At 41.7% G+C, this 24,192-nt stretch overlaps 1 protein-coding gene across 5 annotated transcripts in view; it reads left to right on the forward strand.

The window, feature by feature from the left end:
- Positions 1-24,146, forward strand: part of SKIL (SKI like proto-oncogene) — a 35,219-nt gene extending 11,073 nt beyond the window's left edge. For 3 of the 5 annotated variants that reach the window (XM_075004245.1, XM_075004243.1, XM_075004246.1), the window contains 4 exons: positions 3,854-4,092; positions 4,311-4,552; positions 14,253-14,477; positions 18,709-24,146. In XM_075004245.1, coding sequence (XP_074860346.1) covers positions 3,854-4,092; positions 4,311-4,552; positions 14,253-14,477; positions 18,709-18,870 — 868 coding nt within the window. In that variant the 3' untranslated portion in view covers positions 18,871-24,146. The remainder of the gene's footprint in view (positions 1-3,853; positions 4,093-4,310; positions 4,553-14,252; positions 14,478-18,708) is intronic. The other 2 variants (XM_075004244.1, XM_075004247.1) reach the window with 2 other exon arrangements.
- Positions 24,147-24,192: the final 46 nt, after the last annotated feature.

A 24,192-nucleotide genomic window follows, 5' to 3' on the forward strand; every position in this document is an offset into this window, starting at 1 on the left:
TTGTGTTTGAATGAGGAGCATGAAGGATGGTGTGGCTATGAACTTTCTTCAGTTCCCTCTTACCCCCTGTGGAAGCCAGACAGATTTTAAGGAGTGTCCAAACTGGTTCTCTCTTGGGAGCTTAAAAAAAATGGGTGAAGAACTTTAATTTTTCATGTCACACATTTCCAAAAGAAAAGAACTCCAACATCAATGCTCTTCCCTTCTGTCGGACACTGCCAGTTATGACCAGATGAGGTGCTTTGCAGTGGTTGCCTCTTTTTATGGTAGACTGAGCAGTTCACACCTTGCTGGTCCTTTGATGACCTTATCCCAATTATGGATGGACAGAGTCTATGCTTTTCCCACTTGTGAGAGAGCCAGCCACATTTCAGATAGGTACTCTGTGCACTGGTCTTCCCCTCAGAGATTCGCAAGTCCATAGACACTTTGTTCAGGTTACACCTGCTAGCGCAGTCCACACAGGGCATTTGTGACCCAGAGAAGATGCTAACAACTAGACCTAAGCCCCCAACTCCTGTGGCTTCCACTGTCTCCCCATACCTTTGTTGCCTCCCCATGGCCTCCAATGCTGCTGTTGCCAAAGGAGCATGGTGACCCCAATGGGAATGGCACCCCCAGTGCTGTAGCACCCATTGGTCTAATCAGAATGTGCAGGGTCCTGAGCCAGGAAGCAGGGGCAGCCAGCAAGTTCCCAGCTCAGTAAAGCAGCTGCATTGGTCCACACAGCCCGTGTCACAGTGGCACCTGGGAGACACATGCTGGTGTGGAGTGAATGCTGCCTGCTGCCTGGCGAATGCAGGGCCACCGCCAGCCTGGATCCACTGCTGCCCATCAACATGGCACAGCACAGCAAGGGCAATGCCTACAAGGTGGACTTCAAGACATTCCCTTGAGTGCCCCTCTCCTTCAAGGTACCCCTTGAGTCTCCCACATACCCTCCTGGGGTCCTCCTCCAACAACCCCCCCCACTTTTGGGGCACCCTCCCCACTCATAATCCATTCCTGTGGTTGTCCCACAGGTTGTGGGTGCCTGACATAATTGCAAGGACAAAAAGTGGGCCTGAAGTAAAAATTTTGCTCACCCCTGACCTAAGGAATCATTCCTGTTGCTAGATGGAGTAGCACCAGCCATCAATTTTGAAGCTTTCTGGGACCTGGTGTCCCAGATCATGGTGATCCTGGTCACTGAAATCACAATCATCCAAGGAGTGTCTCACATGCTTTTTATGAGCTCTACAATAGACTGACACAAAATTTGTCTGCATCCAAATCATGATCTTCAAAAATGATGCAGGATGTAAAGCAGATATCCATGGATTTGCTGGGGTCTAGTAATAAAATCAGTGTTTCTTCTGTTCACCTTTATCTAGAGAGGCATTTATATATTTAAGAAAAGAATACAAAACCACTGCTTAATTATTGTGTAAACTTGCATTATCATCTCACCAAACGCCGTTTGTTTCTGGGTGAGCTTGACGGATTTGGAATTTTTATGTTGCATGCTTTCCCTAAAATATGCAACTAGGTGAAACAGTAAGGAAAATGGGTGGGAACAGAAGCATATTGTGTGGCATTGTTTCTTTTCAAATGGTCACAACTCCAGTATCAAAGCAGCATTCTGGCTGGGTCTACACTTACCCTCAACTTTGAAGGGGGCATGGTAATCAGGGCGATGGGAGGTTGCTAATGAAGTGCTGGGTCGAATATGTAGCACTTCATTAGGTTAATTCTCCCCCACGGCAACTTCAAAGTGTCAAACTTCAAAGTGCCTTTACTTCCCAAAATTTTAGGGAGTAAAGGCCCTTGGAAGTAGCGTGCCCACAGCTACATGCATACCAGCACTTCAAAGTGCCCACGGCCATACACATGCTGGCACTTCAAAGTTTGCCACTTTGAAGTTGCCCCGTAGGAGAATTAGACTAATGAAGTGCTGCATTTTCACTGCAGCACTTCATTAGTAATCTCCCATCACACTGATTACCATGCTCCCTTCGAAGATGGGGGCAAGTGTAGACAAGCCCTCTGTTTTATTTCAGCACAACTCAGCTTTCCCAAGGAAACTCCCTTCTATACTTGTTTTCTCAAAAAAAGGAAGTGTCTGAGTTCAGTGGGACTTACTCCAAAATTAAGGGTACACCAAATGCAGACTTAGCTTTTTTGGTAATCTGGAATTGGATCTTCATTCTTGCTGGAAAAAAACATAAATGGTTAACTGAATAATGGAGTGAGAACTATTCAAAACCATTTTTGAATTTTGTTTCGGGAGCCCTTTAAGCGTAAGAGACAGACTACTTCCAACAAGTTCAGACTCATCCATTGGTACTTTTACCACCAGTGCTGCAACTAAATGTATTTTGGAGCAAAATTATTAGTGAGTAAAGGCACTTCGAAGTAGTGTGGGTACTTTGAAGGTTCCGCAGCTGTATGCATGCTGGTGCTTCAAAGTTTGACGCTTCGAAGTTGCTGCGAGGGAGAATTAGACTAATGAAGTGCTGCATATTCATTGCAGCACTTCTTTAGAAATTTCCCATCACCCTGATACGATATGCCTTTTTCAAAATTGGGGGGCAAGTGTAGACAAGCCCTCTCTGTTTCATAGCAGGAGATATATTAGTGCTTAGTGAAGATTCATATTTTCATATATTTAACAGATAATATCAGTGCAGACCAGTGGCTTTCCTTCTGTCTCCTGTTTAGAAACTTGTCGGAACATAATTTCCAGGGGGAGAGTAGAATTATTAGAACCCTATCTGTTCAGCAATCCTAAATGTAAACAAATTTACTGACCTCTGGTTGGTCTGAGGCACAAAAACCAAATTTAAAAATAAGAAATATAGCATTTGGCCAGTCCTCAGTCCATGAACCTGCAGTCATAGCCAACTGCAGCTCCAAAATCTAGCTTCTGAATGAAGAAGTTTGGGAGATTCCAGTAGTGCAATGTGCATAAATCTGACTCTGAAAAATAATTTTCAGAGAGGAAGTGACACTTTTAACATCCCACTCAATTAACTGAGGAAGGAATATGATTAATCTCAGAGCACAGCTGGTGATTTCACCTTGATAATCTTTTCTAGAAACTTATTGCAGTGTCATGCTGTAAATGCAAGAGTTGAAAGTATTTTGAGTTGTCTTGTAAAAATCTAGAGATTGTGAACACAATTTTCAAAGGAAGAAACTTGTTCCTATCCAACATTTGAATCCTCAGATTAATACTTCATAAATTAAAATGGTCAAGTAGTAAGTGTAAGTGCCATTATATTTTTATATTTTGTTCTTTGTATCCAGATGAGGAATTTGTATATCATGTAAAAGCCTTCAGTTGAAAATTGGATTCCTCCGCTTGACTTGGGTTTCAAGATTTTAGATTACATAATCACTGCATAACCATTCAGTAGATGGGTATGCCTTGTACAGTGAACTCTTAAATAATAGCATTTTAACCAGAAGTAAATTTTAGTTATGTTTTCCATAAGTACAGTATAGTGAAAGTAAATACAAAGAAATATAGCAAATATAGTATAAGTTTATAGTGTATAGTACTACTGATGTTGGTCAGTAAAGTACTCTGCATACTCTTGTGTGTTTCTTAATTATCTAATCTTGTTTTTCTTTAGGTTACTCAGTGCTAGGTATGCCTCTGTGTTATCCAGAACATTTGAATATCTAGCAACCTCCCAGTCCTGGGGCTGTAGGTTATAAAAGAGTTTACTGTATTATACAGGATTATTGCAACATTTTATACTTAAGAAATGTTTAATATTTGAAATCATATTAATGTAACATACTGCTGCTTTGATATTTTTGTTAAATTATAGTTTTTCTTGTTAATTTTGCTATTCTGTTCCTTCAGCTATTACCTTTATATGTGTGATAAAGTGGTTGCTCCAAATGTATCCCTTACACTGCAACATAAAGAAGCTACAAAAACAGCAATCAAGATTTCAGAAGTAATTAAATCTTTACCCGGACAGTCACAGAAACAACTCAGTAATGTTAAACACAAGAAAGCTGCCTCCTATCCAGAGCTTTCTCTTGAAGAGCAGGAAAAAATTGACTTAAAAACTAGCACACAGCTGCATAAAAGTGTGGGTGAGTAGACAAATTTGAAACTTGCTTTTATATTCTTTCATTTTCCAGACTCAGTAAGAGTTATTTTGGTAATGATCAAATGCCAGTTTTGTAATTTTCACATATTCTTTTTCTACATTCTTATGCGTATTATATATTATAGGTTGCTTTGTATTTTTTCCAATCTGGAATTTCACCAGATTTCTACAAGTGTTTTGCTACCTTTTTATCTTTTAAAGATCCACCTGTGTCCCCTAATTCTACGAAAAGAGGGAAATCTGAACATGTCACATCCAAAGCCACTGCAGAATCTAACCAGGTTGAAATAGGCAGTTGTGCACAAACCGCATCCCCAGCTCCTATCAAGGACGTCAGTTGTGAGGATGACAAGGGGAGAATCATGGAGGAAGTAATGAGAACTTATCTTAAACAGCAAGAAAAATTAAATAGTATTTTGCAAAAGAAGCAGCAGCTTCAAATGGTAAGGTGCCAACCTTTGTTTTTATCACCAGAAAGATTGTTGTTCCTTTAAACTCATTAGTTGTGGAATCAGTACTATTGTTATAAATAGTGTGGGAGCAAGTTCATATTAAGAATCTGACATTCATTATATTGTCTTTCTAAATGACTTTATGTTAATATTTCCCATATAAACTATAAAACCATTTTTTGTGGATTTTACTGAGTTTTCGATCTTGGTACAAAAGAATTACCAGGATCACCACTGGGTACGGGGAGGTGCTTCATTTTCTAATGAATTTTTAGTACTGAGGCATTTTTCAATGTACATTGCATACCTTAATAGAGTTCTTAAAGCGTACTTGTCAAAATCCATTTTTTAATCAAAACTATCCTTAGGTCCTAAATGGCGTATAATTTGTAGTTTTGGGGGCTAAAAACTTAACCAGTAAATGACCTTAATATTTAAAGTATAACTTAATAATGGACTGTATTCAGACCTTGCATTTTTCCTGTCAGATGCCAAGTAGTTAAAGATCTTGCTGCAGTCTAAACCATAACCGGAATAGAAACTTCCTTCCTTTCTCTAATATTATTTCACTAGAGGTTCACATAATTTATCCCATATTTAATCATTTGAAATGAGCTGAAAGTAGCTGCCTACTTGAACAATAATTGACTCTGTTTTGAATAAAATTTAATATACCTCTCACATACTGTGAAATCATGTTTTAGGCTTTTGACCTACTAAGTAAAATTAACAAAAGGGAAGAATCACTAATGAATAAAACTATGTTTTGGGTTTATCTGTGGTTGAAAGATTGAGAAGAAGATTTGATCAATAGAAAAATTTGAATATTTAAACACAGTTCAGGCTCCGTACTTAAATTTCTTTCTTCACAGGGTATTTCACTTGTTAACTAGAATCAACCATTATAAAAATAGTTACCTAATATTCTTGCTAAAGGTGAATTCACCTAATTTTGTGCACATGCGCTACATTCGTATGCCAAATTTACTCTTGGCGTTATGTATGTGAAAATATAATTTTACAGTAAATGAGTCTGAAATTCAACCAGTTGCAGAGGTTAAGGGTTTACATAGAGCCCAAGGCTTTGTGTATGCTCTCTGCAGTGGCATGAATTCGTGCTTGTTTAGTTTAGTATGAAATAGTTTTGTTTGTTTATATCTGAAGTTTGCATCTACATGTACACAAGGACCTTCGCTCAATTTGGGTTCCTCTTAAATCCTGTAGTAAGTTTAGCACCGTCAGTGGTTTATAGGTCCTGTTGACACTATGGTACTCTTTACTTTGAATGAATAAATATTAGCGCTGACTCTGCTAGCTGTTATGTGTGGGCAGATCCTTGTTCCTACAGAGAGTAAGTTCCAAGACTAGGGTTTCAGTAACTTTACTGTGTTAACTCTGTACCTCAATTAGCAGGTAAATACATTCGGTTATGCCCTTTGCTTGCTAGATTCAAGAGCCTGCTACCAATAGCAGTCCTCTCCCTGTTTGTAGGCACCTACAGACTGTGATTAAGTAGCCTTGAATTTTTTTTTAAAGTTACTGCTTTCCAGGATACTTCTCCCTAGTAAATCTTCTATTCTGGGTATAAGACCTTATATTAGGCTATATTAAAATTCAAGTTGTTCTATTCTATTCTGTGCCTAGAATGCCAAGTGATAGAGTGATCTGTTTAGTGATGTTATTATTTCCACTCCACTAATCATTGTGCTGTTTGCAAACTTTTATCAGCAGTGATTTTACTTAACATATATATGGAATAATATGGGGTAAAATTTGACCCCCTGTGGAACCCAAAATAAATGATAGCATAGTATGACATTGCCACCTTTATTTCTCCCCCACTGCCTGCAGAGCTGGCATTCAAGTCTCTGCACCTGCTACTCTCTGGCCACCAGGCCCTGAAGCAGCAGCACAGACAGTGGGGCTGACAGCTGCCACCACATGGCCCAAGGCAAGGTGGAAGGGAGGCCCAGCTCTTCACCCCCAGAAGGGGCCGGCCTAGGGAAATCAGCCCTTGTGCTGCTCAGACGGTGGTGCTGCGCAGACAGTGGTACTGGCTGCTATCCCCCATCAGAACTGTGCACAGCTCTGGGTGCCTTTAAAACACCAGACCCCGGGACAGTTGTCCTCCCTACCTCCATCAATAGTCCTGAGCGCAGAAGTAAGGGCAGCATGGTATGGTATTGCTATTTTTCTTCATGTTGTTGGCAGGTGCCTTCTTTGGAGGTAGGCACCTGGTCAACAGTTGTCATTCTCTAGACATCCAGCTCTGAAGTTATCACAGAAGTGAGGGTGGTTATGCCTCAGTTCTCTTAAAAATCCTTGTGATGCCCCTTTTGGGTCAGGACCCTGAATCTGAGAAACACTGGTCTTTCCTGTGAAATCTATGTCCATCGTTATCATCAGTTCAGCTCTGCTTTTTTGTTAAACTCAAATCAACACAAAATTAATTTAAATACAGAAGATTTCTTTCCATCCTATTTCCTGAGTTAGCCTTAAAACCCTCTCTTCCCTAGATATTTGCACAAAAATTCTGATCTTGGGACAGGTGTGCAAAGTGGGGGGCATGACATTTTAAGGGAGAGTGCAGTAGAACTGGCTCTCTCTCTCCCCCCTCCCCCACGACTTCTGCTGCCTCACCAGCCCTCTGCTTTCTCCTGCACATCTTCCACCGCTGCTGTCACCAACGGAAAGCCCCACCCTCCCCCCATGCTGCTGGGCCATTCAGAAAGTTGCACAGGCTGTGAGTCAAGTGGTGGGGGCAGCCAGCAAGTTCCTAGCTTGGAAGGTACCCTCCTAGGATCCCTCCTTGGCACCCTCCTAGGGTCCTTCTCCCCCAAGTACCCCTCCCCCTTCAGGGCATCCCCTGGAGCCTCCCAGCACCTCCTTCCCAAGCATCCTACCCGCTTCCTGAGTGCCCCCCCGACATCCCTTCCTGTGGTCCTCCCACAGGTTACAGGGGGAATGCTAATTGCAGGGCTGAAAAATGGGTCCCAGTGTAAAAAGTTTGCTCACCCCTGGGCTAGGGACTAAATGGAAGAAAAAGCTAAATGTAATAATTATCGTAATCTGTAATCACCAACTAAACTCTTCCCACTTAAGGCTCCAAAGCTAGATGCAATTTACATCAGATTTTTCATGTTTTCATAGTGTGATTCTTTTTCTTGTGTGCTTTGCATACGTTTATGTTAGTTCATTGTCTTAGTATAATATGTCCTTTGACAAGGAAGTTAATTTTTATTTTAATGTTAACTTTAGAATTCACACAACTGAAGTAAAAGGAGACAGCTCTTGCTTCGCAGAGCTGTTGTTTTGGGCTGTGTGTATTGTAATCAGTGGTTTGATCACACCTCGTTCAAAGACTTAGCTTTCATTTAAAAATATTAAGACTCCAGAGGAAAATATGGTAATATCCAGAAAAAAAATACTGACTGGTAAACTGCCAAAAGCCAATCAATTTTGATCTCTGAATTTTCATATAAAAGAACAAATATAATCTGTAAATTGGTTTAGACTTTTGTGAGCTATAAATTGGTTTCTGCAAGTTCTGGTAGTTTGAGAATACCACTTTGTTATATTGCATAATTACCACAGAATTTAACACTGCTGCTTACATACCAGCAAAGTGTACACTGTTTGTTCTTCTTCGAGTGTCCCCGTGGGTGCTCCACATTAGGTGTCGGGCTCGCCCGGCGCCGCAGATCGGATCTTCCAAGCAGTTTCTGCCGGACCGCGCATGCGCCGGTGCGCGCCGCTCCCCCGCGCGCTCCTGGCCATGTGCGCGATCCGGTCCCCACCAGTTCCTCTTAACCGCCGTCGGCTGCAGACGGAATCCAACTAGGCTAAGGCCAAGTAGTGTATTCAACGACTTTATCTGTTTTTTCTTAAAGTTTTTTTCAGGCACTTAGGCTACTATAAGCTAGCCGGTTGTTATTTTGTAAAAAAAAAACAAATAAACAACGAACAAGCTAGGAGAGGGACAGCTCAGCCAGTCCCAGTAACAAGCGCCGGAGGCCAGGAGCTAGGGCTATCAGCCCTCCTGCTAAGGCAGGCCATCGGACGGGGAAAACGGCACAAAGAAGGTGCTAAGTACCCACTTAAAAACTCAAAGACTCACCAACAATGTCCTCTTCAGGCTTTAAAACAAGAGAAAAAAAAAAAAAAAAAAAAAAAAATGCTGCTTCTTGATAAGGCCCTCCAGCCAGAAGCGCCGGAGCGGCCGCAGCAGGAGGGACCCTCCGGGGCCCTTAAAAGGAAAGCTGCCTCCCTCACTCCATCAGCGCAGAAACGGAGGAAAGTATCTCCAGCCCGATCCCTGCCGGCAGCAACAGCGAGCGGGACGGGAGGAGCAAGCAGCCCCCAGCCGCAGCAACAGCTGATCGGCGGCGGCACGGAGAGCCACGTGGAAACGGCTCAGCCTCCAATACTCAGCCAGCCGCCCAGCACCGCAGGCAGGGCGGCGGCTAAGCAAATGCCGGTACCGGCGGCACCGCAGGCAGCGGCACCGACCCCCGGGGAACCGGCGGTGCAGAGCGCGCAGGCACGCAGCCTGCCGGCACCGGAGGACACCGCACATGCGGCATCGCCCTCGAGCGTGCCGAGCTCGGTGCGGACGGGGCCGGAATCCCCTGTATGCTCCCCAGCCCGATCCCTGCCGGCAGCAACAGCGAGCGGGACGGGAGGAGCGAGCAGCCCCCAGCCGCAGCAACAGCTGATCGGCGGCGGCACGGAGAGCCACGTGGAAGCAGCTCAGCCTCCGATAATCAGCCAGCCGCCCCGCACCGCAGGCAGGGCGGCGGCTAAACAAGCGCTGGTACCAGCGGCACCGCGGGCAGCGGCACCGACCCCTGGGGAACCGGCGGTGCAGAGCGCGCAGGCACGTAGCCTGCCGGCACTGGAGGACACCGCACGTGCGGCACCGCCCTTGAGCGTGCCGAGCTTGGTGTGGACGCCGGAATGCCCTGTATGCCCCCCAGCCCGATCCCTGCTGGCAGCAACAACGAGCGGGACGGGAGGAGCGAGCAGCCCCCAGCCGCAGCAACAGCTGATCGGCGGCGGCACGGAGAGCCACGTGCAAGCGGCTCACCCTTCGATAATCAGCCAGCCGCCCCGCACCGTAGGCAGGGCGGCGGCTAAACAAGCGCCGGTACCACCGACCCCCGGAAAACCGGCGGTGCAGAGCGCGCAGGCACGCAGCCTGCCGGCACCGAAGGACACCGCACATGCGGCACCGACTTCGAGTGTGCCGAACTCGGTGCGGACGGGGCCGGGATCCCCTGTATGTCAGGGGCGGAGTTACCTCCTCAAGGGAGGGGGAAGACTGCACACAAGAGGAGGCATTGCAGCCCCTCTCCGCACAGGGCTGTGTAGTTGCTTTCTCACAGCCCTCCGCTATGTTGCAGACTCCAACTAGAAGGCAGGGGTCCCCCCCCCCCCTTGGCCTACCCGGAGCCCCCTTCTCCATTTCTGCAACCAGCCTCACCCTGGCTGGGACCACCTCTCCAGGGTCTCGACGGTCTCCCTCCCCCAGACGCAAAGGGTATGCACCAAGGGAGTGGTCTAGGTCACCTTCCCAAGACCAGTGCTTATACTGCCGTGGTCGCCCCTACCACGCAGGGCATAGACACCATCGGCAATCTACTAGGGAAAGATCCCTACGAACGATCTCGTACCCCCGAGGGCAATTGTGACCGGGGACAGAGACTTAAGCATCTCAGGGGGGACTGGTTATGGAACCCCGAGATTTTTCCTCGCACACCTCTAGTGAGAGGGTGTACCATCATCAGCAGGAACCGGAAGGGTCCAGAAAGACGTACCCCAGCGGTTCCTCGCTTTCCTCCCCGGATGAGGCTACGGCCCCGGGGGGCGTCCATCCTCCGGACGATCTCAAACAGTTCCAAGAGCTGTTTTACGAGGGTGGCCTTCACGCAAGGCTTCCAGACAGCAAAGGTGCAAGAGCAACACCATAAGCTCCTCAAAAATCTGAGACCTCCGGCCTCCTCCAAAATAGCAATACCGCTGATGACGCAATCTTGGAGTCTGCCACTATGATATGGCAGACTCCTGCGACTATTCCGCCTGTCCACAAAAGAGCGAAAATAAATAAATAAATAAATACTTCGTGCCCACGAAGGGCATGGAGTTCCTGTTCAGCCACCCACAACCAAATTCTTTGGTGGTGGAGTCGTCGCAACGTGGGGGAATAAACAAACATGCCAAAAAGCTAGAGCTGTTGGGCAGAAAGGTCTACTCCTCCTCCACGCTACTGTTGCCAATGGCAAATTACGCAGCGCATCTAGCGAACCATAATTTCAACAACCACATTAGGTTGACCTCCCTCATGGACTCGCTTCCAGAGGGCACAAAACCAGTGCTCAAGGCCATCATCCGACCATTTTATAACCAGTGGCAAAGGATCACCACAGACACATGGGTGCTGGAGATCATAGCCACGGGGTACGCCATCCCCTCCCAGTTGCTCCCACCGCCATGACCTCCACCCGGGGCCCCACCTCCAGGAGACCTCCCATGTAGCGAGGCTCAAGCAGGAGGTAGACCATCTCATGCTCGTAGGGGCAGTGGAAAGAGTGCCGGAGCAACTGCAAGGGAGAGGGTTCTACTCGAGGTACTTCCTCACGGGGAGGTCCATCTTAGATTTTCGAGGCCTCACCGGTACCTGCGCAAGCAACGTTTTCGGATGATCACAAACGCCTCCATCCTTACGGCACTAGACGATGGAGATTGGTTCGCAGCCCTTGACTTACAAGGTCCTACCGTTTGGGCTCTCCTCAGCCCCCAGAGTCTTCACCAAGACCTTGGCAGTGGTGTCAGCCTACCTGCACAGACAGGGGGTATTTATATTCCAGTATCTGAATGACTGCCTACTCAAAGGGGCCTCAAAGGAGGAGGTACTACGCATAATATGTGTCACAGCAGGCACGTTCTCTTCGCTCGGCCTGCTTATCAATCTGACAAAATCAAAGACAGACCCCGCACAGGACATAGAGTTCGTAGGGGCACGCATAAATTCTATTACAGCGAGGGCGTATCTACCAGAGACTCGCTTTCGGGCCATCGGCTCCCTCGCGCAAGGCTTCACCTTCAGCCCTATGGTGCCGGTTCTGACGTGCTTACAGCCGCTGGGCCACATGGCAGCAGCAACGTTTCGTAGAACAGAACGCCAGGTTACACATGCGCAGCATGCAGCATTGGCTGGCGAGTGTATACAAACCGGCAGCACACACTGTTCACAGGATGGCGTCGCCCACAACGGAGGTGCGCAAATCCCTGCAATGGTGGGTAAACCCCGAGAACCTGCTTACAAGGGTACCCTTCCACCAACCACACGTATTGGTTTTTCTTACTACAGATGCCCCCCTCATAGGGTGGGGAGCACACATGGGCGAAGAGGTGACGCAAGGGCTGTGGTCCTCTATGGAGCAGTCACTGCACACAAATATACTGGAGCTCAAAGCAGTGTTCAACGCCTGCAGACACTTTCGAGACCAACTGAAAGGCAAGGTAGTCGGGATCAGTACAGACGATACCTCCACCATGTTTTATATAAATCGGCAAGGAGGAGCTCGGTCCCGTGCCTTATGTGTAGAAGCAGTCCGGTTGTGGAACTGCTGCATCGCCAACAATGTAACCTTGAAAGCCTCGTACTTACCAGGCGCTCGCAATGTGAAGGCAGACCAGCTGAGCAGGCGTTTCGCACTCACGCACGAGTGGCAGATCCGTCCCGATCTGCTGCAACCGATTTTTCCACGCATGGGGTTTTTCCCCAGATAGACCCTGTTTGCTACTCAGCACAACGAGAAGTGCCCACGATTCTGCTCCAGGGCAGGACTGGGACGGGGGTCCCTGAGGGATGCCTTCGCGATCTCATGGAGGGGCCCCCTGCTTTACGCTTTCCCTCCCACAGTGCTCATCCACAAAGTGTTGCAGAAAGCCAGGAGGGAAGGAACCTGAATGATCCCGATAGTCCCAACGTGGGATCGACAGCAATGGTTCCCCCTATTCCTGCGCATGTCGGACCGGCCACCGATGTCCCCTCCGGTGGCGCGGGATCTGCTCACGCAAGCCCAGGGGTCCATAGTGCATCCGCACCCCCAAAGCCTGCGACTACAAACGTGGTTAATCCATGGCTCAGCTCCCTAGAGAGCACATGTACGGAGGAAGTGCAGCAAGTCCTAGAAAGTAGCAGGAGGACTTCCACCAGGAAGACCTTCAAGCAGAAATGGACTCGCTTTACGGCATGGTGTTCTACCAAACAGCTAGCCCCCTTTCGGTGCCTATGGCTGTGATATTAGAGTATTTACTGGACCTCAAGAGAGGAGGACTCTCGCTATCCTCGTTTCAGGTCCACCTGGCCGCCATTTTGGTGTTCAGACACGAAGAGGAAGGGCACACGGTGTTCGCCCATCCCATGGTTACCAGGTTCTTCAAAGGGCTGGTAAGCCTATACCCCCCTCAGAAACCGCTTCCACCTCTGTGGAACTCGGACCTGGTGCTTAATGCGAAAAGGGGACCACCGTTTGAGCCTTTGGCCACGGTTTCCCTCCGCCTCCTTATGATGAAGACGACCTTTCTTCTCGCAATCACGTCGGCTCGCAGGGTGAGCGAGCTTGAGGCAGTTATGGCAACGCCGCCCTGCGCTGTTTTTCCAAGGAGGCGGTAACCATACGGCTGCATCCAGCCTTTGTTCCTAAAGTTTCTTTCTGAGTTTCATACTAACGAACCTATTGTTTACCCTTGTTTATCCAAAGCCTCATAACTCTAACAAAGAGGTGCGCCTACACCTCCTGGACGTGAGCAGGCGCTAGCTTTCTATATGGACAGGACCAAGTCCTTCCGGAGAACGGATAGGCTCCTAGTCTCTATCGCTCCCAAATCAAAAGGAGAATGTCTCTCTTCGCAGAGAATCTCTAAGCACATCGTATCTTGCATAAAAATGTGCTACAAACTCAAAAAGACTCCTTTACTGGCCACGCCCAGGGCTCATTCCACTAGGGCGGTGGCAGCATCAACAGCCTTTTTTCAAGGGCGTTGCGCTAAAAGACATTTGCAGAGTGGCGACCTGGTCATCCTGTGACACCTTCGCCAAACATTACGCCCTTCACAGGGTATTCCAAGAGGATACCCGTCTCTTGGCAGCGGTCCTCTCGGGGACAAGCTGCACATAATCCGATTACCCACCTCCTATCTTGGGTTACTGCTGGGTAGTCACCTAATGTGGAGCACCCACGGGGACACTCGAAGAAGAAAGAAAGGTTACTCACCGTAGTAACGGTGGTTCTTCGAGATGTGTCCCCGTGGGTGCTCCACTACCCGCCCATCCTCCCCGCTCCGGATCTCTGTTTAGTGTTTTGCAGGAGCATCCGAGGCGGTTGGTCAAGGAACTGGCGGGGACCGGATCGCGCACATGGCCGGGAGCGCGCGGGGGAGCGGCGCGCACCGGCGCATGCGCGGTCCGGCAGAAACTGCTTGGAAGATCCGATCTGCGGCGCCGGGCGAGCCCGACACCTAATGTGGAGCACCCACGGGGACACATCTCGAAGAACCACCGTTACTACGGTGAGTAACCTTTCTTTTCTCCTCAGTATTTCCAGATACTTATTTAAATTAAGACATTATTTTAATTGTAGTGATTTTAGAATCACTCTGTATAATCCTCATTGCTTCTTGACAGGAAGTGGAAATATTAAGTAATTCTAAAGTTATGAAGGAACTAACTGAGGAGCAGCAGAATTTACAGAAAGAACTTGAATCTTTGCAAACTGAGCATGCTCAAAGAATGGAAGAATTTTATGTTGAGCAGAGGGACTTGGAGAAAAAATTGGAACAGGTGATGAGGCAAAAGTGTACCTGTGATTCCAGTTTAGAAAAGGACAAAGAAGCTGAGTATGCAGCACAGGTGAGAGAACAATGTAGTTTGAAATCTGTCTCATGTTTTTTCCATCACCACCTATTTAATTATGAAATTTCCAACTAAAGATAACTGTACGAAGTTATTGCTGCTCAGGTTTTAAACTTCATTGTGAAGTGTGTTTTATCTGTACTCTTGCCAGCTTTCATCTTTCTTTGACCTGTCCCCGTCTTGTTCACCTAATGACAACTTAACTCATGGGAATAGGATGCCTCTGTCCATGCCTGTGGATCAGAACTGAAAGGGACGTGGTATGCAGAAATTCCTTACCATTCAGTACATCTCCTTAGAGGTTATAGAGTTCTTCTAGGGGATGCCTGTATTAAATTACCCATTTGCAGTAATTTAATAAAAACATGACTTTTAAAAAATGCAATTAAAACAAAAAATGGTTAACTTAATACATCTAGCTTTGGACTTGTAAACTAAACAACATAAAATATTCTAATTTTAGTTGTAGAGGGAAAAAAAGAGCACATATATTTCTTCAAAGCAACACCTTGAGTTTGACTGACAGCTTCCTTTGGTGTTGGAGTTCATTTCAGCAACATATTTTGAACTATGTTCCACAGAACATTAGTGTTCCATGAAAAACTTGCAGGTGTGCCACAAGCATTTGCAAAAAAAATTCAAAGTATATATTTTCTGTTAAAATCAGATACATTGTTACTGCTTCATTGCTATGATAACTGATTTAAATTAGTTCATTATGGTTTTGCCATACATGTTGCTGTTTGGTGTTTTGTTCTTTTTTTGTTTTGGTTTTGGTCTGACAATTTTTTCTTAAGAGAATTTTCATAGGTGCAGCACATAAAAAATATTATTGATTGTTTGGTGTTTCATGGTCTCAAAGTTTTAAGAAACTGCATTGCAGTATCAGTGAGGCCACATCCACTTTTTATAGAAGCATTTGACTGAGTCCTATTAAAGAGAAAAGCCATAGTCTGGGTTTCTTATCCCATGATTGTCTCCTTAAGGTACCCTTCTGAGTAAGGTGGCTTGAGCTACTTCTCCATGCCCCCCACAAATCAGCAGACTTCTTCAGTCCCCACTTCTCTCTAAAAAGAGTTGTGGAGATGTGGGGAGGAGAGAATCTAGATTGAGACCTGACTTAATGGTATTTCCTCTAGCGTAAAAGAGGTTGAATGTAAGGTATAAACTCTAACCAAAACACACAGAAACTTTATTTTACAGCTCTTTAGTGGATGGCTTTCATGTCAGATTTATTTTTTATTCATTTCTCCTCTTCACTTTTACTGTATTTGGCTTAATATCTATTTTCAAAAATGCATCCCTATCTGCTGTACCTACCACTTTCTTAAAAAAAGAATGAGGAGACTTAAGGATAAATTAGTTCAGTTTATACTAGGCAGATATTCTCAAATCAGTTTAGACTTATTAGGACACAGTGGATACATTTTCCTTTGTTCTTAAAATATGAGCTCTTAAAGCCACCATCAGGCCAAAATTAGGGTGCAATTACATGGTGTATGTGTTGGTACAATTTTTATATATACTCTGCATTAAAGAGCTGTTTCTGAATGTTTTGGTTGTGGCTGTGAGTGCTATAGTTCTACATAGATTCCGCAGAGCAGTCTTACATGGTTCATCTATGTTCCCTCTACTGCTGAGAGAGAGAGGGAATTTAAAAACCCACTGCATATAAAGGTAATTTAATTCTCAAGCCTTAAAAATTTTGATCGGAAGATCTGGAAAATACCTTGGAAACCTGTGGAAGTCATCCAAACAAAATAGTTTGCTTCTGAACTGTAGCTCTGATATGGGCGTAAAGCTCTTGCATAGGAATTAGGCACATTCCACAGGCTGAAATGGATAATGAAACTTTTGCCCTTTTAGGCCGTGTCTACACTAACCCCAAACTTCGAAATGGCCACGGAAATGACCATTTTGAAGTTTACTAATGAAGCGCTGAAATACATATTCAGCGCCTCATTAGAATGCGGGCAGCCGCGGCACTTCAAAATTGATGCGCCTCACTGCTACGCGGCTCGTCCCGAGGGGGCTCCTTTTGGAAAGGACCCCGCCTACTTCCAAGTCCCCTTATTCCTATGAGCAGATGGGAATAAGGGGACTTAGAAGTAGGCGGGGTCCTTTCGAAAAGGAGCCCCATCAGGACGAGCCGTGCGGCGGCGAGGCGCATCAATTTCGAAGTGCTGCGGCCGCCCTCATGCTAATGAAGCGCTGAATATGATACACTTCATTAGTAAACTTCGAAATGGCCATTTGCATGGCCATTTCGAAGTTTGGGGCTAATGTAGACGTAGCCTTAGTGGTCCTTAAACCAATGGGGACAAAGCTGTGCATATTTTTTTCTTCCTCTCAGTTGGTACCACCTAAGACACATACTTTGGAAAGTCTATTAAAAAGTCGTACTTCTTGGAAATTCAAGTGGTGTTGTCTCTTTTATACTTTTTTGTCTTGTATATTAGGAGAGTTGCTTTCTTAAATATACCTTTTCTTATCCAAAATCTTTAATACATACTGAACTGAATTTTCAGAAATGACTGGTGATTTTGGATACTTTAGTATTTGGATGCCTAACTTGCAATAACTTAAAGGGTCTGATTTTCAGATGATGGGTGTCTAGCAGTTTCTGAAAATCAAGCTCCTAAATGTGTGTCAGGTCATGTTAGAGTATCCACAAAGTAGGGCTCTCTGTTTAAACCCCCCCCCACCCTGCCTTTATTTTTTTAAGTGAATTCCCAACTGTGTATGGCAAAGAATTTAAATTTCCCGAGCTTGCATTAAATGAGTTTTACAACTAAATTTAGTCAATTTCAAGGGTGGAATAAATTTTACTAATCCATTCATTTTGTCTCTGAAACTGACTAAATTTAACTGTGAAACTCATCCTTGAAATGGACTAATATGCACACTTGGGGAAACTTTTACAATTTCTATGTCCTCTAAAATTGTGATTCATGCAGGGCCCTACCTAAAATAGTCAATATTGACATGCATCATCAGGCTCTCAGAACAATATTTCTTGATCATCTTTTATGTCATTGATTGTACACAGAACACTCTTTCTTACCAGATGGGTGAAAAAAGGCCTTCAAAGGTGAACAATTACTTAGTTGTCAGAAAACTGGAAAAAAATTGCAAAAATGTCATGTTTTTGTCAAAATGTTCCAACCAGCTCTAACACCTCACCACCTCAGTCTATAAGATCAGTAAAATCTTCATCAGTCGCATTGCCATAACTCTGTGAGCAGCCTGGTATTATTGTATCGTTTGCATAACTGGCCATCACGTTCACTTTATCTTCAATATTAAGTAACGTAATGGATTGAGCAGGCTGTTAATGAGAGAAGCCTGTGCATCCTCATAGCAACCAAGTTACCCGGGAGTACGAGTTTTCCATGTGATAGTGTATAATCCTAAGAGTATAATATACACACTAAATAATTTGCAAGAATGATTTGGTTTTATGGGGGGCCATAATCCACGGAAACTATAAATTTCTTGGTTTAGGTATTTCACATTTATTTTTCCATTTAGCATGGCTTTCTTTGTCAACTAAGCACATTGCTTTTGTCTTATTCAAAATGTTGGTGCTGTCTGTGTGATCATGTTTCATCTTATACATATACATGTAGGTAATTTAAATAATCTTCTCTTTAGATTGCACAGTTCTCTTTGGCTTGAAGTAAAGGTAATCATACCAGACAATATCATAATATATTCTGGTGACCTCCTTAGTTATAAAAGCACATTAAAATTAATTCCTGGGGAATAAAGTAAGGTTTTGTCAGGCAAGACAAATAAAAGGAGAGAATAAAAACAATTGAACACAATATGGAATATCAAAAACATCTGGTACTGGTCTCTGGCAGAGGCTTAATATCTGATTACATGTACTAATGATAAGATGTAGTGTGACAGTTCAGATACTAAAATATGAAAACATATATAAATATGCATAATGAAAGGGTCTATTTGTATTGTACCAAGGGGTGTATGCATGTATGGTACAACATTGTTACTATTAAATAGTGTAATAGCACATGGCAACTTTTTAAAAAATAATCTTTTTCAAAAGTTTGTGTGCAGTGATCTGGGACACATTGTTCAGTAACATTCTAAGTCTCAGATAAAAATATTTCACGGTTCTCCTTAAATGAATAATTGGTCTTTAAAAGATATTGTGGTTAAAGTGAGAAAAATTGCTCTGCTTTCTTTATAATTAATTGTGCAGTTGGTGGAACTGAGAAAGAGACTGGATCATGCGGAAGCAGATAGACAAGAGCTTCAAGATGAACTCAGACAAGAACGAGAAGCAAGAGAAAAGTTAGAGATGATGATTAAGGAATTGGAACTTCAGATTTTGACATCTTCCAAAAATGGAAAAGGAAAATAGAAGTTAGTAGAGGGGAACTCAGTTGTATCCTTCAAACCGGATTTTTTGTATTTGAACTTTGCAGAGTTTTTCTGTATGATAAGACCAAGTATTTCTAGTTCCCAAACAGAAAATCATAGTGATAATATGTATGTTGATATAATTTTTTTAGATTTTCTTAACTAATGAAAATCTGCATTTATTTGTACTGGTGGAGTTTTTGTTTGTTTGTTTGTATTTCAGACAGCTATTAACAATATGAAACCTATTATTTTAGAACAGTCAGTTTCTGCATGTATTTCTAATGCAGTCTTGAAGACTGTGCACCTTTTGAAAGAAGTATTATATATTGAAAATATACCATGGTCATTTTTATTTAGCTACCAATTTTACATCTAGCTAGAGAACGTTGGGTTTGTTTAATTTTGGTCTTTTCAAAATCTAAAATAGAATTTAGCATACAGAAAGGACTTCAGTGACAATAAGTAGCTTTTCATTTGTAACTTAATGTTGCATGATACCAAACTGATAAAAGGAGACTGGCCATCAGAAATTTACTAGACAGTGTCTTTTTTCCATAATTTCATCTGAATGAATTGTGTTATTTTTAATAATTGCTATTAAATGTCCATCATCAAAATGAAAGAAATTCAAAACCTGAGTTGTAGTATTCTGTTGGCACACTGGCAAAAGATAATATTATGCATTTTTCTTTGAAAAGGAGCAACAGAAATGGAATCGTATGTATTTTAAAGTTTAAAAATCACCTTTCCTTTACTCTCGTCCTTTCTCACTCCCCATCAGTGGGAAGCTTTTCAGATAACTATGGAAGAAAGTCTTTAAAAATGGAAGCTTTACTGTGGAAACACTGAACATTTGGGTTATTAACATAATTTTGAAAATGCTCTAGAAAACAGTTATCACTCATAAGTAGTAGTTTGATTTCCAAAAATCTCTCTAGTCTACAGATTTCTTTTTGTATATAGAAATAGGCCTTATTAACATTTAGGTAATTAGCAAAAAGGTTTTTTAATCAGATTTTGAGCTATGATATTTTAAAAATCATTTTAATACTGTGTATGGTCAAATACCATGGCAAATATTACCATAACCTGCGAAAGTACTGCCTGTTCAATCCACAATATTTAAAAATGGATAGAAGTACAGAATCACTATATTGCTGTACCTGGCATTAATATTGAAAAGTCCTGATCACAAAGGTCAAGATTTTAAATGCATTATTATTAGAGTCCTGACACATTAAATAGTTTATTACAAAATTGGGTGAAAAATATAGTCCTGTACTTCTTTCCAAAAAGTTTGAAGGATCTCTAACAGACTTAATCTGTTGGTGATTAGAAATACTTTTAGTAGTTCTATGTTCTGTGTTATATAATCTGAGTCCACTATTAACTGAAGTTGTTTTGCTGTAGAGTTTGTGTCTTTGTTATCTCAAGGGTTAAATTAGTCTTAGGTAAACCAGGAATAAAAATGTCTGCTTCAATTTTTGTTCTGAATTAGCTAAAATTAAAAACTTGTATTTTAATTTTTTCAGTCTATTTAAATAAAATAGAAAATATTGTACAGAGTTGTATTAAGTTGGCATATATGCCATATACTGCTTTTTCAGGTTTGGAGTGATACATTTAAGAATGTGTTTGGCAGTCTGTTAGAATTTTTATAAATTCTTCATGTCCTATCTGCACTGAGGATTAAAGTAGGTTAAATGAAGTAATTTGGAATGTGTCCCCGGCCATTCTGGATTACAGAGCACAAAATTTTCACTCTGGTATGATTGGATATGTCTGTCTACACCTGGCAGGCCAAACTATTTAAAGGGGGCTGGGGAATGGGGACAGAAGTGCCTGTTTGATCCTTCTATGCTTGTTTATTCAAAATCATATTCATTTCTTTTAAAGACACAGGAAAAAAAGTCTTACTGCAGTATACAGAGTCAGTACAGCTATGACAGAATGAGCTGTGTTTTAGTTTACATACTAAAAAACTGTTAACCATATTCCAACTACAAAATATATATTATTGGAGCCTGAAAGAGCACAGCATGGCTCTTAAATATCAGGCTGGGAGTAACAGACGACAACTGGGTGAGGGGAACGACACAACTATTTGCTGGTAGACTGAAAATGTTTGATTTGAATGTCAGTGAAGCAGTAAAGACAAAATTCCATTATGCCCTTGTTTAGCTTTACTTTTTAGATTACCTTAGACTTTAAACTATGTTGACTCACATATTTTAATCATCAGTGTAGATAGGGCCTAGAGGAATTGTTGAATGTTCTTGAACAATCTGATTTACCTCAGTATTGCATATATTAGTGGTTGAATGAATGGATAGAGTCCTCACTGGATAATTACAGGAGCAGCAATAGTAATATATTCAATGTTCATTTTTAGACGCTCTGCGCCAGGTGATTTCTGCAAAATGTCCTATTGTTGCCCATGGTTCAACAGTAGTAACAACAATGTAAATTCTGTGCTATTGCAGGCAGGGCTCCATTGATCTACCAGCATTGTAATCACATGCTATCTAACTCAGTTCAAAAGCCGTCTATATGACACAGTGTTAAAATGCTAGTGGGCAATAATCTGTACTAGTATTCCCATTACTGCCATTAGTTGTGGAAATGTAGTAAGTTTCAGGAAAACAATTCCCATTCCAGACAGGGCCTCTTAATTGTAAAATAATTGACTCACAATCCACTTACAATTAATTAAAAATTTTTAAAAGGTAACTTTGTAAAGATACCATTTAATTCTAAAATTTATAATAGTTTTAAATTACTGTAATCCTTTTACTAGATTCTTACATAACATAATTTCCACGTGTAGTCTTAATTATATACAACTTTTAAGTAATATAATATATACAGATGTGCCATAGGTTTTGTGTGCATAGTCACTAAAAGATAGTTTTTTAGTAAATTGTAAATACTGTAAGTTCTAGACTAAATAGATTTATGTTGAGCTCTTTGACTGAATTAGAGTAGTTTTGATGAATTGTTTATTTCACATCATTTATAGAGACTTGAAATGCCCATTTAGAATGACCACTGGCAAAAGTTAATCTTTGAATATGAGCTTAGTTTCTTAGTCTTTTGTTGCTCACTTTATATATTAATATAGTGAAGAATGTTTTGAGTGATTTCGGTGTTGGTTTTTTAGACTGGAAGTTTGTTTCCCCAATTCCCCTAATAACTTTTTTAGAAAAAGACTATTTTAGTCTTAATTTCAAAAGCTGCGTTAATGAACACCTAGAAAGTCATCTAGAGCACTTCTGGAAGAAAATAAGTAGTATTCACCATAAATACTTAGCTTACTAATGTACTTTTTAATTTCAAAGAAAACTTTCATAAATGAGGTTCATTCAACTCTGTAAGAAAAATATTATGACTTTAGAAGAGTAGTAAATCTCTTGCAGTTTTGAAAGCTATAAAATCACCCAGATTCATAAATGCAACCATTTAACACTAGATAAACAGTAACTGAGAGATGTTATGAAGAGATGTTAGCAAAATCTTGAAGTTAGTTCAAAGAGGCTTTGTTTTAATTTTTTTGTTATTCTTTAGTTACACTTTAACTTTATGTGGCTAAATATAGTAGTTATGTTTTACATTTTACATTCTTGAAGTAATTTTATTTTATATTTAATATATTAACGACTTAGGTGTAAAATTCATGTATAATAAAAGTAAAATGCAATTACTGAAGCAGGTAAAGTTGGGGGAGGATCAGGCCCACCTTTAGAAAGTCATGAACAACTTTTATAAATTCTTGGTTTTAGTCTGGGAAAAAGCATTAAATTACATTTAAAAATAATTTTTCAAATAACTAATGATGGGATATGAAATTTTAAAAACATTTTTGTGGGATTAATTATGAAGCTTCCTAAAATTCCCTTCTTATTGGTTGGTTTGTACTTTTGTAGTATAAAAGTAAAATACTTTTGTATATTTTCCTCTGCACTTAATCCATGCAATTAATCAACATGACAGAACTTCTGATAATATCGTAAAGTGAGCAAAATACTCTAATTCTCCTACCTGTAATTCTGTGCTTGCAATGTTTAAGAAATTTTACATAAGCTGTCAAAAATAAAATATCTTAGTACAAAAAGTTGCAGAGTTCAGTAATAATACATTTGTTTATTGCATTTGTAGTATAAGAAGCAGTCACATTTTCCTTACTGGAATATTGGTTCTAATATTTTAGATGGGGTACATTTCTCCTCTAGTTCAACAGGACAGTAGTTTTCTGTCTAGTAATCTTACTTTTGTGAAGGTAAAGGTTATTAACTTACAACTGCATGGTAAATTTTAATGGTATGTCTCCAATATTATTTAGGATAGAAAATTTGTTTTCTGCTGGGTTCCTGTTTTGTTTGGAAAATGCTTGAAAAATTGGTGGATTGAGATTTCTTTATCAAGCACAGCAAATCAAAAGGTTTTTAAGAAGAAAGCAAAACACTTGAAAATCAGCTAAATGTATTAAAATATTTTTCTTCAAATGTACATACCTCACTTGAATTCAAGGAAAGCACAGTAGTACTGTATTTAAAGTAATTCTAGGAAATATAAACAGTTGTCTAATGATGTTTTGTTGCAGTTTTGTATTGCCTTCCAAGTCTATAAGGTCTGTAATTGACATGTATTTTTATTTTCTCATGCTTACTGTTAGAAATATTTATTGATGCTGACATAACAGTATAATTAATCTTTCAATTACAAAGAATAACTGATAAAACATTGTAGAATCTATCTCTAATCAAGGCAACAAATAGAGTAACTATTCTGAAATTAGTAAAAAAGCCTGAGAGAGAATGATTGGTGCATTCAATAAATTTTAATTTTCTGCCAATGATGTACAGTTTTATGGTTAACATTGCTGTGGTTGCATTACATGACATGCAAGGCTGTCCTCTACCTCATGTGAGATTACCAATATTTTATATGGTTTTAGTAAAACAAGATGCATCTATCTGGTCTCTTAGTTTACAAATTTTGAATTATATTTATTGAAACATGACATACTGTGCTCTTAGCTTATACCTCAATTGTATTTTGTGCTGTTTTCCATTTTCATGCCCTGTAAATATTCTGTATAGATTGTGCATTCAAATACAAATAAATAACTGTATTGTCAGAACGTTTTGATATTTATTTACAAAGCTGTGTGAATTTATGTATGGCCTTTGAGTATTACAGTTCTACACCAGACATTGGAACATTTAGGGTTTGCTTTCAAAAACAACCTAACCTTTCAGTTACAAAATACTTAGGTTGGGGAGTGGGTATGAGTGCCAGGGTTTGAAATCTTTGCCCTCCA

The sequence above is a fragment of the Carettochelys insculpta genome, chromosome 10, assembly GCF_033958435.1.
Source record: "Carettochelys insculpta isolate YL-2023 chromosome 10, ASM3395843v1, whole genome shotgun sequence".
NCBI lineage: Eukaryota > Metazoa > Chordata > Testudines > Carettochelyidae > Carettochelys > Carettochelys insculpta.